The sequence below is a fragment of the Polypterus senegalus genome, unplaced genomic scaffold (genome assembly GCF_016835505.1).
Source record: "Polypterus senegalus isolate Bchr_013 unplaced genomic scaffold, ASM1683550v1 scaffold_4269, whole genome shotgun sequence".
In the NCBI taxonomy this organism is placed as follows: Eukaryota; Metazoa; Chordata; class Cladistia; order Polypteriformes; family Polypteridae; genus Polypterus; species Polypterus senegalus.
Genome location: NW_024382449.1, coordinates 1 through 14,797, shown reverse-complemented (window position 1 = coordinate 14,797; position 14,797 = coordinate 1). Strand labels below are relative to the sequence as shown.

The 14,797-nt window shown below is 43.1% G+C and overlaps 3 protein-coding genes across 3 annotated transcripts; 2 read left to right on the top strand and 1 right to left on the bottom strand.

The window, feature by feature from the left end:
* Positions 1–9,356: 9,356 nt before the first annotated feature.
* LOC120521068 (histone H4) lies at positions 9,357–9,744 on the top strand. Its single transcript, XM_039742952.1, has one exon. It carries the CDS (start codon positions 9,378–9,380, stop codon positions 9,687–9,689), a length of 312 nt encoding a protein of 103 aa, XP_039598886.1. The 5' UTR covers positions 9,357–9,377; the 3' UTR covers positions 9,690–9,744.
* A 627-nt stretch (positions 9,745–10,371) lies between these two features.
* LOC120521066 (histone H2B 8-like) lies at positions 10,372–10,809 on the bottom strand. Its single transcript, XM_039742950.1, has one exon. The coding sequence runs from the start codon at positions 10,796–10,798 to the stop codon at positions 10,421–10,423; it is 378 nt and encodes a 125-aa protein (XP_039598884.1). The 5' UTR covers positions 10,799–10,809; the 3' UTR covers positions 10,372–10,420.
* Positions 10,810–11,735: 926 nt separating this feature from the next.
* Positions 11,736–12,214, top strand: LOC120521067 (histone H2A-like). The gene has a single exon (XM_039742951.1). The coding sequence runs from the start codon at positions 11,785–11,787 to the stop codon at positions 12,169–12,171; it is 387 nt and encodes a 128-aa protein (XP_039598885.1). The 5' UTR covers positions 11,736–11,784; the 3' UTR covers positions 12,172–12,214.
* The last annotated feature ends 2,583 nt before the right edge of the window (positions 12,215–14,797 follow it).

Sequence of the window (14,797 nt, the reverse complement as noted above, 5' to 3'; positions counted from 1 at the left end):
GTTTTACCATGTGAAATGGTTTAAGGTATTGACCACAGACTGCACAATTAGCTAAATGAGGTCAGGCAACTGAGAACTTTCTTCAGCCAATGGGTTTTAGTGTTTCAGCAATTGAGAAAAACTGTAATACTCAAAGTACACAAAAAGAAAAATGGTTAACATGTTGCAAATTCTTAATTGGCATTAATAGACGCTAAGTTGCAATACTGAAGTCAGTCACAAGATGCCACTATTGCTACAAATGCACAATAGAGTAGTGTATATACTGTACCTTCTATTCACTGTATGGTATGATGTTTTAAAGGGAACCAAGCTGAATGCAGTTTTAGACTATCAACAGTTTCTTAAAATAAATTTAGAAAAGAGCAATGAAGTCAAGCAAAATGACACAATTTATTGGTTAACTAAAAAGATACAATATAAAAATTTCGAGGCAGCTCAGGCCCCTTCTTTAGGCAGAGGAAACGACCGACAGATACATAAAATACAAAGCGTACTTTCTCTTGTAATGTGGTGGTCAATGAACAAAGAACCACCTAAAGTGCAAAACAATCAAGCAGATTTTTAAATGACAATAAATGCATATACTGTATATATACATTTTTTCATTCCTGCATGCTTTATAACAAGCATAATACTGTAAATGTGTTAGACTATTGCCAAAATAAATTTCAATAAGAGGAAGAACAACCATTCATCTTCCAAACCTGTTTAAGCAGGGCAAGGTTTGTGCGGTTTTTGGAACCTGTTCCAGCAGTCATCTGCCAATAAGGCAGGAGTAACATCTGGTGAGGGCACCAGTCCATCACAGGGCAAACATACTGTGAGATGTGGCTGGCTTGTCATCCCGGCCAATACCCCCAGGCCGCCAGATGGAGACCTCCCTGCAGTATGGAGGTGCCCCGAAGACCAGCAGGGAGTAATGGGACACGTAGTTTTTACACAAGACCCTAGGGATTGGAACACTTCCGGGTCAGGGAATATAAAAGGACTATGGAGTGGAGTGGAGGATTGTTTATTATTGTAGTTATTGTTATTTAATGAGTATAGTGGAGGAGAGGGTGCTTTGTGCACTGTGGCAATTTAATAAAGTCAGCATTTGGACTTTTACCTGGTGTCTGGAGTCGTGGACAGGGGTTGAAGGGAGCGAGAGCGCCCCCAATCTGTCACAGTGGCGTGCCGGCAGGATACTCTAGCATCATTTGCAGAGGACCTGTATACAAATTTTCTGTGGGCAGAGAACCCCGAGAAGACAACGGCGTCAGGAATCACCACAACATCGCCAAAACCCGAATTATATACTCACTAGAGCCAGTTTAAAGGCTCCAGTTCTGTAACACTGCGTGTCTTTGCACTGGGGTCTACATGAACTTGTGTAGTACATGCAAGCTGAATGCAGGGAACACTCTGGAAAACGAAACCCCTGTCTCTATCTGCGAGGTAGCAGTGCTACCACTTTGCCATCCTGACACCACAGGGGAACATACAACCTTTAATTTTTGTTTTTTGTTCTTTGTCTTTCTTTTTTGTTGTCTTTTTCTATTTTTCATAGCCAATATGACATCTATTATACTAGAGAAAATCTACTTTAGAATACTTCAGGCAATCCATCATTTGGAAATTGTAGAGAGTCCTCAGCCACCTCAAGGTATGATTAAACAGGTTAATAGATTAGCATTGTTTATAAAACCTTCATCACCTAGTCTGGAAACTGCTTTAAAAATGAAGTCCCAAACTGATATTTGGTTACAAAATGTTTTGGGAGTATTAAGAGAACATTATCAAGAAGTTATACAATGCCTTTGTAAACAGTTACCAGTAATGGATGAGATGGCACAGGCCAAAGCAATTTCTATGGCTAGAAGGAAATATAGAAGTAAATTAACTTCTTTGGTTTCTTTCAGGCAGCACATTTTTAACAATTCTAAGGTGCAAATGGACTTACCTCAATTGGATGTACGGATGGTGCTCCAGGGATCTTCCTCTGACCTGGGGAGGTCGATGTCTACAGGGTTGGTGCCTCATACACCTGTGGTTTTGTCCTCGATAATCTCGGATCCTCCAGTGACAGATGGAGTTCCAACATCTAGTGGGGTAAATAATAAAAATCAACCCCAGTCTGCCTCTACGACCTTGGTCTTGGTGAGTGGCGCTTCTAATTCTAAGCCGTACCTCTGCTTCCATCCTCCATAGACAATAGGACAACTCCGAAAAAACAGGCAGTTCAATGTGAGAAAAAAGTTAGAACAACTTCTCAGATTGAAAATATTAATTTATTAGCTGGTGGTGTTAACATGATAATGGATCTCTCTGATGAGTCTTCAGATGAGTTGATCAGTCCTGATGGCCCACCAACTAAGATCTGCCGATATAATAATAAGATGAAATACAGCTTTGAAGGTGATGATTAGTGAGCAGCAGTATGGTTTCATGCCAAGAAAGAGCACCTCAGATGCAATGTTTCTTCTGAGGATGTTGATGGAGAAGTTTAGAGAAGGCCAGAAGAAGTTGCATTGCGTCTTTGTGGACCTGGAGAAAGCATATGACAGGGTGCCTTGAGAGGAGCTGTGGTATTGTATGAGGAAGTTGGGAGTGGCAGAGAAGTATGTAAGAGTTGTACAGGATATATACGAGGGAAGTGTGACAGTGGTGAGGTCTGCAGTAGGAGTGACAGATGCATTCAAATTGGAGGTGGGATTACATTAGGGATTAGCTCTGAGCCCTTCCTTATTTGCAGTGGTGATGGACAGGTTGACAAACGAGATTAGACAGGAGTCCCCGTGGACTGTGATGTTTGCTGATGACATTGTGATCTGTAGCGATAGTAGGAAGCAGGTTGAGGAGAACCTGGAAAGGTGGAGATCTGCTCTAGAGAGGAGAGGAATGAAGGTCAGTTGGAACAAGACAGAATACATGTATGTAAATGAGAGGGAGGTCAGTGGAATGGTCAGGATACTGGGAGTAGAGATGGCGAAGGTGGATGAGTTTAAATACTTGGGATCAACAGTATAGAGTAATGGGCATTGTGGAAGAGCGTAATAAAGAGAGTGCAGGCAGGGAGGAATGGGTGGAGAAGAGTGTCAGGAGTAATTTATGATGGACAGGTATCAGCAAGAGTGAAAGGGAAGGTCTACAGAACAGTAATGAGACCGGCTATGTTATATGGGTTGGAGATGGTGGCACTGACCTGAAAGCAAGAGACAAAGCTGGAGGTGGCAGAATTAAAGATGCTAAGATTTGCATTGGGCGTGACAAGGATGAACAGGATTAGAAATTAGTACATTAGAGGGTCAGCTCAAGTTGGACGGTTGGGAGACAAAGTCAGAGAGGCGAGATTGCATTGGTTTGAACCTGTGCAGAGGAGAGATGCTGGGTATATTGGGAGAAGGATGCTAAGGATAGAGCTGCCAGGGAAGAGGAAAAGAGGAAGGCCTAAGCGAAGGTTTATGGATGTGGTGAGAGAGGACATGCAGGTGATGGGTGTAACAGAACAAGATGCAGAAGACAGAAAGATATGGAAGAAGATGGATGATCCGCTGTGGCGACCCCTAACGGGAGCAGCCAAAAGAAGAAGAAGAAATACAGCTGTGAACGCCTGGCCTCCTAAAATTTAACTACTTAATTTCAAACTTAGGTGCTGTCTTTGTTGGAGTGAAGCAATGTGAATAGCAGGAAGGAACAGCAAAGAAAAGAAAAGAAAAGAAAAGAGCGTCCTTAATCTCATTGTCCATTTAAAGTGTTAGTTAGCCGTTTAGGATTTCAGATTGTTACAGATTTCCTTATGAATAGTGTGTATCAAACAAAACAAAGTAAATTCGGTTTATCTGCTCTTGTCTATGGTAAATTGTTTGTATACATTATGACATCTTGCACACCAGAACACAAGGCTGAGTCTTATTCCACTCAAAACAGGAACAGTACTGTTATTTATTGTAGCAGAATCTAACATTCTTCTACTGTAAACTCAGACACAGCAATCAGACAGGGTCCTGGCCAGGTTAATGGCCAAGTAATGCTGTGCCCTGAATTTATAATGTTCCTTGCATCGACGGCAAACGCTTATAACACGACCATGATGGACTCGGATCTCCTTTAGCTGCAAGCCGCTTCCACATTTGGGAGCCCGCAGTCGCCCCGGCAACTGATAAACTGTCTTTTGCAGATGTGGCGATCAAACTTTGGGACACTTTTTGGCGTTTCGTCCTGTTGGGGGGAGTCCCAAACGAGTTTAGAAACCTCACAACATATTGTAACGCTGCATTGTGTCTGCCAGCGATAACCCAATGGATTCATGCTCATTTTATGCTCTATTACTTGCTTTATAGATAAAATCAATTTTATGTGATCCTTTGCTCACCTACAAGTGAACAGAGCAGTCTGGTTTTATGCCTAAGAAATCTACCATCGACCACATCCTGGCACTGAGGGTTCTCATGGAAAGCAAACGCGAATATCAGCAGAGTTTCTTTGCAGCTTTTATTGATTTTCGTAAAGCGTTCGACTTAGTTGATCGAGCTGCCCTGTGGGACATCCTAAGGGTTTATAGGATCCCTTCGAGGTTGCTGGATATGATCGCTGGCCTATACATTAGTACTGTGAGTGCTGTGCAAAGTGAGGCAGATCCTCTGTGTTTTTCCCAGTTGATTCTGGTGTTCGTCAGTGATGTGTTCTTGCTCCTACTTTGTTCAATGCTTGTATGGACTGGGTGTTGGGCAAGGTCGTGGGTCAAGCAGCTGTGGGGCATCTGTTGGTGAAGAATGATTCACGGATCTTGACTTTGATGACAATGCTGTGATCTTCTGCTGTGGAGGCTCTGATCGGGTTACTCAAGAGACTGAGATCGGGGAGCTCGCGAGACTGAGCGAGGAGTCTGTGTCTGGGCTTGTGAGTGTCCAGGATAAAAATCAACATCCAGGCCTTTAATGACATCTTGGGCACAACCCAATGAAGTCCTTCCTATGAAGTCAGGAGATGGATCGGGAGAGCATGGAGGGTCATGAGGTCGCTGGAAAGGGGTGTGTGACACTCCCAATATCTATGCAAAAGGACGAAGGTCCAAGTCTTTAGAGTGCTGGCGTTGTCGCTCTGCTTGCCCTTCCTCTTCCCCATTTCGGACTTGGAAAATTCGGGTTTTGGCGATGTTGTGGTGATTCCTGACGCCGTTGTCTTCTCGGGGTTCTCTGCCCACAGAAAATTTGTATACAGGTCCTCTGCAAATGATGCTAGAGTATCCTGCCGGCTACGCCACTGTGACAGATTGGGGGCGCTCTCGCTCCCTTCAACCCCTGTCCACGACTCCAGACACCAGGTAAAAGTCCAAATGCTGACTTTATTAAATTGCCACAGTGCACAAAGCACCCTCTCCTCCACTATACTCATTAAATAACAATAACTACAATAATAAACAATCCTCCACTCCACTCCATAGTCCTTTTATATTCCCTGACCCGGAAGTGTTCCAATCCCTAGGGTCTTGTGTAAAAACTACGTGTCCCATTACTCCCTGCTGGTCTTCGGGGCACCTCCATACTGCAGGGAGGTCTCCATCTGGCGGCCTGGGGGTATTGGCCGGGATGACAAGCCAGCCACATCTCACAGTATGTTTGCCCTGTGATGGACTGGTGCCCTCACCAGATGTTACTCCTGCTTATTGGCAGATGACTGCTGGAACAGGTTCCAAAAACCGCACAAACCTTGCCCTGCTTAAACAGGTTTGGAAGATGAATGGTTGTTCTTCCTCTTATTGAAATTTATTTTGGCAATAGTCTAACACATTTACAGTATTATGCTTGTTATAAAGCATGCAGGAATGAAAAAATGTATATATACAGTATATGCATTTATTGTCATTTAAAATCTGCTTGATTGTTTTGCACTTTAGGTGGTTCTTTGTTCATTGACCACCACATTACAAGAGAAAGTACGCTTTGTATTTTATGTATCTGTCGGTCGTTTCCTCTGCCTAAAGAAGGGGCCTGAGCTGCCTCGAAATTTTTATATTGTATCTTTTTAGTTAACCAATAAATTGTGTCATTTTGCTTGACTTCATTGCTCTTTTCTAAATTTATTTTAAGAAACTGTTGATAGTCTAAAACTGCATTCAGCTTGGTTCCCTTTAAAACATCATACCATACAGTGAATAGAAGGTACAGTATATACACTACTCTATTGTGCATTTGTAGCAATAGTGGCATCTTGTGACTGACTTCAGTATTGCAACTTAGCGTCTATTAATGCCAATTAAGAATTTGCAACATGTTAACCATTTTTCTTTTTGTGTACTTTGAGTATTACAGTTTTCTCAATTGCTGAAACACTAAAACCCATTGGCTGAAGAAAGTTCTCAGTTGCCTGACCTCATTTAGCTAATTGTGCAGTCTGTGGTCAATACCTTAAACCATTTCACATGGTAAAACACAATATGCAGATCTTACTTAGACTTTTCAGACAAAACTCTAAACACATTCTCATTCTCAAAACACATTCTACACTCTAATGCACACGTCATCCATGCTGGTGAACACAAGTAGCAACGCTCAAATACAATTAGAGAAAACATGTCATTGATTGAACACAACCACTCAAAATTGATGTCACCTGTTTCAAATGATGTGACACAACCAATATAAGCCAGTTCAGAGAGCAAAAAGGTTGTTGAAGGTAGAAAGGAGAAAGTCTGAGCATGGATAGAAGAAACAATGTGAGAGGACGAGTGCGTATGCGAGTGGGCGGCACAACCGAGGATGACGACAAGAAAGAGGAAGTGGGCGAGGAAGAGGAAGAAGAGGAGGGCGAGGAAGAGGAGGAGGGCGGCAAGGAAGAGGAGGAGGAAGACAAAGAGTTGAAGTATCTGATGAAATTCAAGCAACAGTCATAGACCATGTTCTTGTCCATGGACTGACAATGAGGGAAGCAGGACTAAGAGTGCAACCCAATTTGAGCCGATTTTCTGTGTCCACCATAGTAAGGACGTTCAGAGAAGAGAACAGGTACAGTATACTACTCTATTTTTGTAATTGCAAATTTACTGTACTACACTATATGCAACTGTTTCAATAGACATTTGTAAAGTTCATCACTGTATGTATAGTACTGCATGAATATTTGTTGTGATTGCACATCTACTTTTTGTAGAATTGCGAGGCTGTCACATGCAGGTGGAAGGATGGCTTTATTCACTCAAGAGCAAGAGGCCGTTATAGTGGGCATGGTCCTTCAAGATAATGTAATACGACTCAGAGTAATCCAGGAACGAGTGATACAAGACAACACACACTTCCAGGGAATCAACAGTGTGAGCATTTCCACAATTGACTGTGTCCTCCATCGTAACAGGATGCGAATGAAACAAGTATACAAAGTACCCTTTGAGCGCAACTCACCAAGGGTGAAAGAACTGCGAACTCAGTATGTGCAAGTAAGTGTACATTCAGAAACATTTACTGTAATCCAGATTTTCTACAGTACTAACACATACTATGTGAATGACATTACTCTTCATTACATACAATGTATTTGAATCAGAAGTGCATACAGTAGGCTTAATTGTACTCTACAGTATAGCACTGTCTCTGTACGAGTTACAAAAATCTAAATGCAGTATATTGTATTTCTACACAGACAATATTTGACTTGGAATCCTTGGACAGACCCCATGACTTCATCTTTGTAGATGAAGCAGGCTTCAATCTAACAAAGAGGAGACGGAGAGGCCGAAACATCATTGGACAGCGGGCCATTGTTGAAGTCCCTGGTCAACGAGGTGGCAATGTCACCATCTGTGCTGCTATTGGCAACCATGGTGTTCTACATCACCATGTTACACTCGGGCCATATAACACCCAGCACCTTCTAAGATTTATTGCCAATCTAAGAGATTTTATTTGAGCTGCAGGTTCAACACCATCAGGGTCAAGAGCTAAATGAGAATCCCATTCCCACCTATGTGATAGTGTGGGACAATGTCAGTTTCCACCGAGCTGCTCCGGTAAGGGAATTGTTTAACATCAATGAGCAGTTTATGAACTTGTACCTCCCTCCATACTCGCCTTTCCTGAATCCGATTGAGGAGTTTTTCTCCTCTTGGAGATGGAAAGTGTATAATAGACAACCCTACACCAGAGTAAGTCTTCTGCAAGCCATGGATTTAGCTTGTGGTGATATAGGTGAGGAATCCTGTCAGGGCTGGATACGGCACACAAGAGGCTTCTTCCCCCGTTGCCTCAGGAGGGACAATATTGCTTGTGATGTTGACAAGTGCTCTGGCCTAACCCAGCCCAAAGACGAGAAGAAGCAAATTGATCACGTTTACTCCTTTGATTTTTGTCCCTTTTAGTATTGTATACTGTAGTACAGTGCATTGCATTGTATGCTGTTTACTGTACAATGAACAAATTGTATGGCCCAAAACATTGAGATTAAAATTTGCTTCTCCCTGAGAACTATATGTTTTGAACAATGTGTTTTCTGTTTTTTGTTGTATCGTTTACTGACTGCTTGATAGCGCATATCATTTTGATCACTTTGTTTTTGATTTGAGAGCAGTGCTTGATTTTGAACACAGGTAAAACTGTTTTTAGGCAAAGTTTCATTTTGCAAGAGGAGTCAGAGGTTTTGTAAATAGTGCTTGAAGATAAGGTTTTGCATTTAATGGTTTCAGAAAATGGAGCAAGGTTTCAGAAATTGTGTTTTAGCAATTGAGAAAAACTGTAAAAAGTCACTCATTTTTGGTGAAATACCCCTTTAAGCAAAAGTGGGCAAAGGAAATGGAAAATGCAATTGTTGAAATTATGTGAGAAAGCTGTCACAACGAAGGAAATCATTATTCCTTTCTGTGTTTTCACGAGGATGTGGAAATCAACCCTCAGAATAAACAACCATGACTTGATTGTATTGTGAATGAAGCGGCACAAAGAAATTGTTGTTCATGTAAGGGCAAGCGGAGTGAATGGGGATATATAAGAAAATCCTTTGGGGCAGTTGTCATTTTCTCATCAGAAGCAAATAGGGCAAATAGAAGCTTTGCCCGCACTGTAAACCGACCCCAACGCACAAGCGGCTTAAACGGTGAGAGTTAATATTCACACCAAGGAGCAAGCATAGGAAAAATGTATGACTCAAGAAATCCTAAGTGTATCGCGCAATTAGCAGCTTCCAGGCCTCTTCTTCCAATTCGGTTCCACATGGTGGATTAGATTCTTTGTTCGCGGGATTTGCGCTCGGAAACTGAAGACAGAATTCAAAACCCGAGTTGCTGAAAGCCCGCGCAGACATCTCCTATGCTGTGTTCAAGCAGGTCGTCGTTTTACCCATATCAGGAAGGAAATGTGCCGTTTTGGTTATTATTCGCACGACTTGTGAGCTGAGCAAACGGTATAATGTCTGGACGAGGAAAAGGAGGTAAAGGGCTTGGAAAGGGTGGCGCTAAGCGCCATCGTAAAGTGTTGCGAGACAACATCCAAGGTATTACAAAGCCAGCTATTCGCCGTTTAGCTCGACGAGGTGGAGTAAAGCGAATTTCTGGCTTGATCTATGAGGAAACTCGCGGAGTGCTCAAAGTGTTTCTGGAGAATGTCATCCGAGATGCTGTCACTTATACGGAGCACGCTAAGAGAAAGACCGTGACTGCCATGGATGTGGTATACGCGTTGAAGAGACAGGGTCGTACTTTGTATGGCTTTGGCGGTTAATCTTTCTGTGAAACGTTGTAAATCTCATCACCCAAAGGCTCTTTTAAGAGCCGCCCACGTTCTGTTTGGAGAGCTTTCCTTGTATCCTGACACTTAAAAGCAGTTGACTCGATAGTACATAAACCAACTGATCGGAATGTTTGCTCAGCAAAGCGTTATAAACTGATTTTCCGTGCATTGGGGGAATATTAGAGCGGTATGGGTTCGCTTGACAGAATTTGACCTTCACGAGCGGTTTTACGAACCGACTGGTCTCCAGCAATCCTCGAGCTGCATTGCATACTACTTTAGTAGTGAAGCTGAATTTACTATAGAACAGAAGATTTAGGTTTCCTGGGTGAGAGGCATTTTGACTTGTGGTAGCAGCGGTCCTGTCGATTTCTGAAGTGCCACAGGTAAGTTTGTAGAAATGTTGAGGGTCTTCGTGCCTAATTTGTCCTAAGCGGGGTTTTGCTTTTCAGGTTTATGTAACCGACCCATTTTTATACTCGCTTGATAGAAGCACAAGTTTCTGCTAATAAAACCGAAAGTACTTGCAGCCATGAAATGGGGTGTCAGTGGTTCTGCTGCCAAATGCAAACCCGTGGAACGCAGACAGAGCACAGCAGTGTACTCAAATACGCTTCACAAACATTGCAGAAAAACGGTTTTCAGGGTGTTAGAGCTCTTTTCAGATTAGGTAAGTGGCTCTGAAAAGAGCCGTTGGTTTCTAGCTGAAGTAGTTTTGCCCTTTACTTGGAGCTGGTGTACTTGGTAACGGCCTTGGTGCCCTCCGACACGGCGTGCTTTGCAAGCTCTCCCGGTAGCAGGAGCCTTACAGCAGTCTGGATCTCCCGGGAAGAAATGGTGGAGCGCTTGTTGTAGTGCGCAAGGCGAGAAGCCTCACCGGCGATACGCTCAAAGATATCATTCACAAAGGAGTTCATGATGCCCATCGCCTTAGAGGAGATGCCCGTATCGGGGTGCACTTGCTTCAGTACCTTGTACACATAGATGGAATAGCTTTCTTTCCTGGTCTTTCTGCGTTTCTTCCCACCTTTGGCTTGGCTCTTAGAAACGGCTTTCTTGGACCCCTTCTTGGGGGCAGGGGCGGCTTTCGGCTCAGGCATTGCTGTGTAAGTTCTAGTTTAGAAAACTGAAAAGCAACACTTCCCAGCTTCCCCTTTTAAAGGCAGCCGTGCAAATGACACACGCTGCAGCGTTAGGCGTGGCCACCAGCGACCTTGGCGTAACTGAATTGGACAAAATTGGCACGAAAATATATTTCAGGGGCTTTTTTTCTTTTACCGCCCACCACCTCTATGTGCTGTAGAACAGTTACTACGCGTGCTGAATACAACGTATGATACCAGCTCATCAAATGAGATTTAACAAAGTAACCTGCACGAGATGAAATTCGCAGGGCTGAAGGAAAGAACCTGCAGAAGCTCGGAAATCCTTTTGCGCAGGCGAGTCCTGCCATTTGGAAAAAACGAGACGTTTGTATACAGAACGAGACACCGTGTATACCGCCTTTCGTGCTCAAACAGTTATGTTTTCCCCGTATAGCGCCTTGAACACCAAAACCTTGTAAAGAGGAAACGTTTTTGCCAAATACTGTAGTCTTCATGCGTCGGACTATTCGGTGCAATGAAACAAAGGACAATGGCACAGAGGTGTGGTGTAATAAATATATAATTAAAAATATATCGGTGCAATTCAATCCAGGAAAAGAGTCATAAAGTATACAAATAAATATGACACTAAATATACAGTATAATTAAAAAATATATCAGTGCAATGCAATCCAGGAAAAGAGTCAAAGTATACAAATGAATATGTGTATGTATACGTGTAGGACACTCAAACGATGAAAATAATAAAACGGCACTTTGTACTTTTTGCTCAGATTTGTATTTTTGAACTTGAAGCATTGTTCAATGTGGTTGGCAGGCAGGCCACGCCTTGGAGTCGCGGCCAGTCGAGTGACGTAAGAATACATGCAAATCAGCAGTCAGTTTGTGTCGCTTGCGGCACCCGAAGGAAGCCTTTATAAGAACGCATCGCCGACCTTCTTAATCATTCTCTTGCAAGGAATTGCTCTGAGTATTTCGAGATGTCTGGAAGAGGCAAGACTGGTGGTAAAGCACGCGCCAAGGCTAAGACTCGCTCTTCTCGAGCTGGTTTGCAGTTCCCCGTTGGCCGCGTTCACAGGCTTCTGAGGAAAGGCAACTATGCCGAGCGGGTGGGTGCCGGTGCTCCCGTTTATTTGGCTGCTGTGCTTGAATACCTGACTGCCGAAATTCTCGAGTTAGCCGGCAATGCTGCCCGCGATAACAAGAAGACCAGAATCATTCCTCGCCATTTGCAGCTGGCTGTGCGTAACGATGAAGAGCTCAACAAGTTGTTGGGTGGCGTGACCATCGCTCAGGGTGGCGTGCTGCCCAACATTCAGGCTGTGCTACTGCCCAAGAAGACCGAGAAACCAGCTAAGAGCAAGTAAGCTCAGGCGCTTATGACAACCAACGGCTCTTTTCAGAGCCACCCATCTGTTCAAACTAGAGCCTGTTCCATTGAGATATTGTTTCTTGAACGTACACCTCTGTATTGCGTGTTTCCGAATTATGAGAAACTTGTCATATGTGTGAGTGCCCACCTCTGACGCTTCCAGCATGTTACCTTGATATGTAAAATATTCTCCCGGATTTTGGAGTCATTTTTAATGGTTCATCTGAGGGGTCTCTTGGTCTAGTTTCGGAAATCTAAATAGTAGGACGGTAGTCTGGCTTGAACTAATACTTTAAAGTTTGCCAGGGTCCCAATCACATTTTCAATTGCATTTTTTTATAGCGAGAAAATGAGTTATGCACATGATGGTGAGGGTGGGAACTGAAATCAAAACAGCAAGCTGAACATTGATCTTCTTCTGTACAATCCCTATTTGCATCTTTTGGGGATAAATCCATGTCCCGTAGTTTAAGATCACCTTGGATAAAATGCAATATGTTTCGAGAAAAGCCAAGCAAAATGACACCTTTTATTGGCTAACTGAAAGGATTACACGGTACAACACCCTCGTACTACAGTATAATTTTCAGTATGGTTTGATATGATTGTATGGAATGCTGTTTTCTTCAAACGATACCAATACAATTAGGGAAAAAATCAATGTGGGTTGGCTGTACTCTGTCTTTTCTGGAGTTTTGTCACATGTGAAGATATGGCAGCACTAACAGTTGATAACTGATGATTATCTAATGTATCGTGCTACTACACAACATTGCTTTTTTCCACCTGGATGGAACATTGCTATTAAATATAGCTTTGGTCAAGAAGATGGATTCACTTGTCTTTGGAAATGATAAGAAAGGCAAGTCTCTGTTCTCTCTCTCTCTCTCTCTATTGTTTACTGCAGTGAATGACTTAAGAGATGCAGCAGAAGTAGCTTTTCGTGTTTTAGTGTGGCCGTGATTTTCACGTTTCTTCTTTTGTGGTAAAGATGACTTGCCAAAGAAAAAGTCCTCTGCTGCCCTCAATCATTGACTGCAGTCGTTCTGGTCATTAGCTGTGTTTTCTCTGCAGCATTTTGGCAAGAGGAGCAGAGCCATACAGATCAGAACGTTCTAAACCTAAAACTGATCTGTCGTACGTTTGTTATCTACAAAAGTCAAGTTGATTTTATATATAGGAGTCACACTTCATGCATTTCAAACTTGGTGGGTGAATAGAGTGACCCTCCTCAAATACACATATGAATTACAAAAAAGAATAGAAATTTGGGGCAGCACGGTGGCGTAGTGGGTAGCGTGGAGTTTGCATGTTCTCCGTGTTCGCGTGGGTTTTCTCCCACAGTCCCAAGACATGCAGGTTAGGTGCATTGGTGATTCTAAATTGACCCTGGTGTGTGGGTGTGTGTGTCCTGCGGTGGGCTGGCCCTGCCGGGATTTATAACCTGCCTTGCACCCTGTGTTGGCTGGGATTGGCTCCAGCAGAACCCGTGACCCTGTAGTTAGGATATAGCGGTTTGGATAATGGATGGATGGGTGGATAGAAATTTGAGACTTGGCTAAACGTTAAATTGCAGTGACGGTATGGCATTATAAAGGTACAGTATATTGCTGTAAGTATGAAATATCTGCATGAGTCTTTCTTGACACAATTCTCCAGAACAATTTATTGGCTGAAAATACGTAATGGCAGTATGTTATAGAGAGAGGGTGTGCAGCAATGTTCATAATGGCCTTTAGTTTTGTCTTCATTCTCTCATCTGCCACAGTCTCCAGTAGGTTAATAGTACATCCCATAACTGAGCCTGCTTTTTTAATCTGCCTGTTGATTCGGTGGGCCTCTTTATCAGTTTTGAACATTGAAGCGAATTGCAGTGGCAATCACAGTTATCTGCCTTCCTATAAATCCACCCATCCGCTCTCCTAACTCTCATATTCAGTTCAAGGTGGCAGGGCAGCTTGACTCTATCCCAGCAGTCTTCTGTTACAAGGCAGGAACAACACTTGGACCGAGTTCCAGTCCATTTCTGGACAAACAGAGGAATTCACCCATTTAGTGGAACCAATTAAACCACACCAGTTAAGTGGAACTGCAGGCCTTTGCACTGTGAGAGGAAACTAAAGCATCCGAACGAAAATCATGAAGACATGCGGAGAAAATGCAAACACGACACAGGGAACAGAAACAACCACATTTTGAACCTGAGTCTCAAGCAGTGCGGAAATTGTGCCATTGTGTCGTCCATCAGTTATGGAACATGTGAAGGATGTCATTGCCCACATTAAAGAAACACGGCCTCCGAAGAAGAAACATTCTGCTCTGCCTTGCCCTCGCTTATATAGTTCCTCTCTGTGTTGCAAGACCGGTCCACAAGTGTCATTAATTTGAACCCCCAAGTACTTGTAGATGTGCAGCACCTGCTCATCCACTCCCTGAATAGGGTTTGTGTCGTAGAGCCTCTTTGGTGTGATCGACTTCAAAAAACAGTTGCTTTGTTTAACTGATGTCAAGTTGCAAACGATTCTCTCTGGTGATAGATTTATTGTTCAAAGTTTCCAGGAAGAAGTGAAAAGCAGACAGGACTCTTCCTTCTGCTGCTCCACTGATCCCTACATCCACAC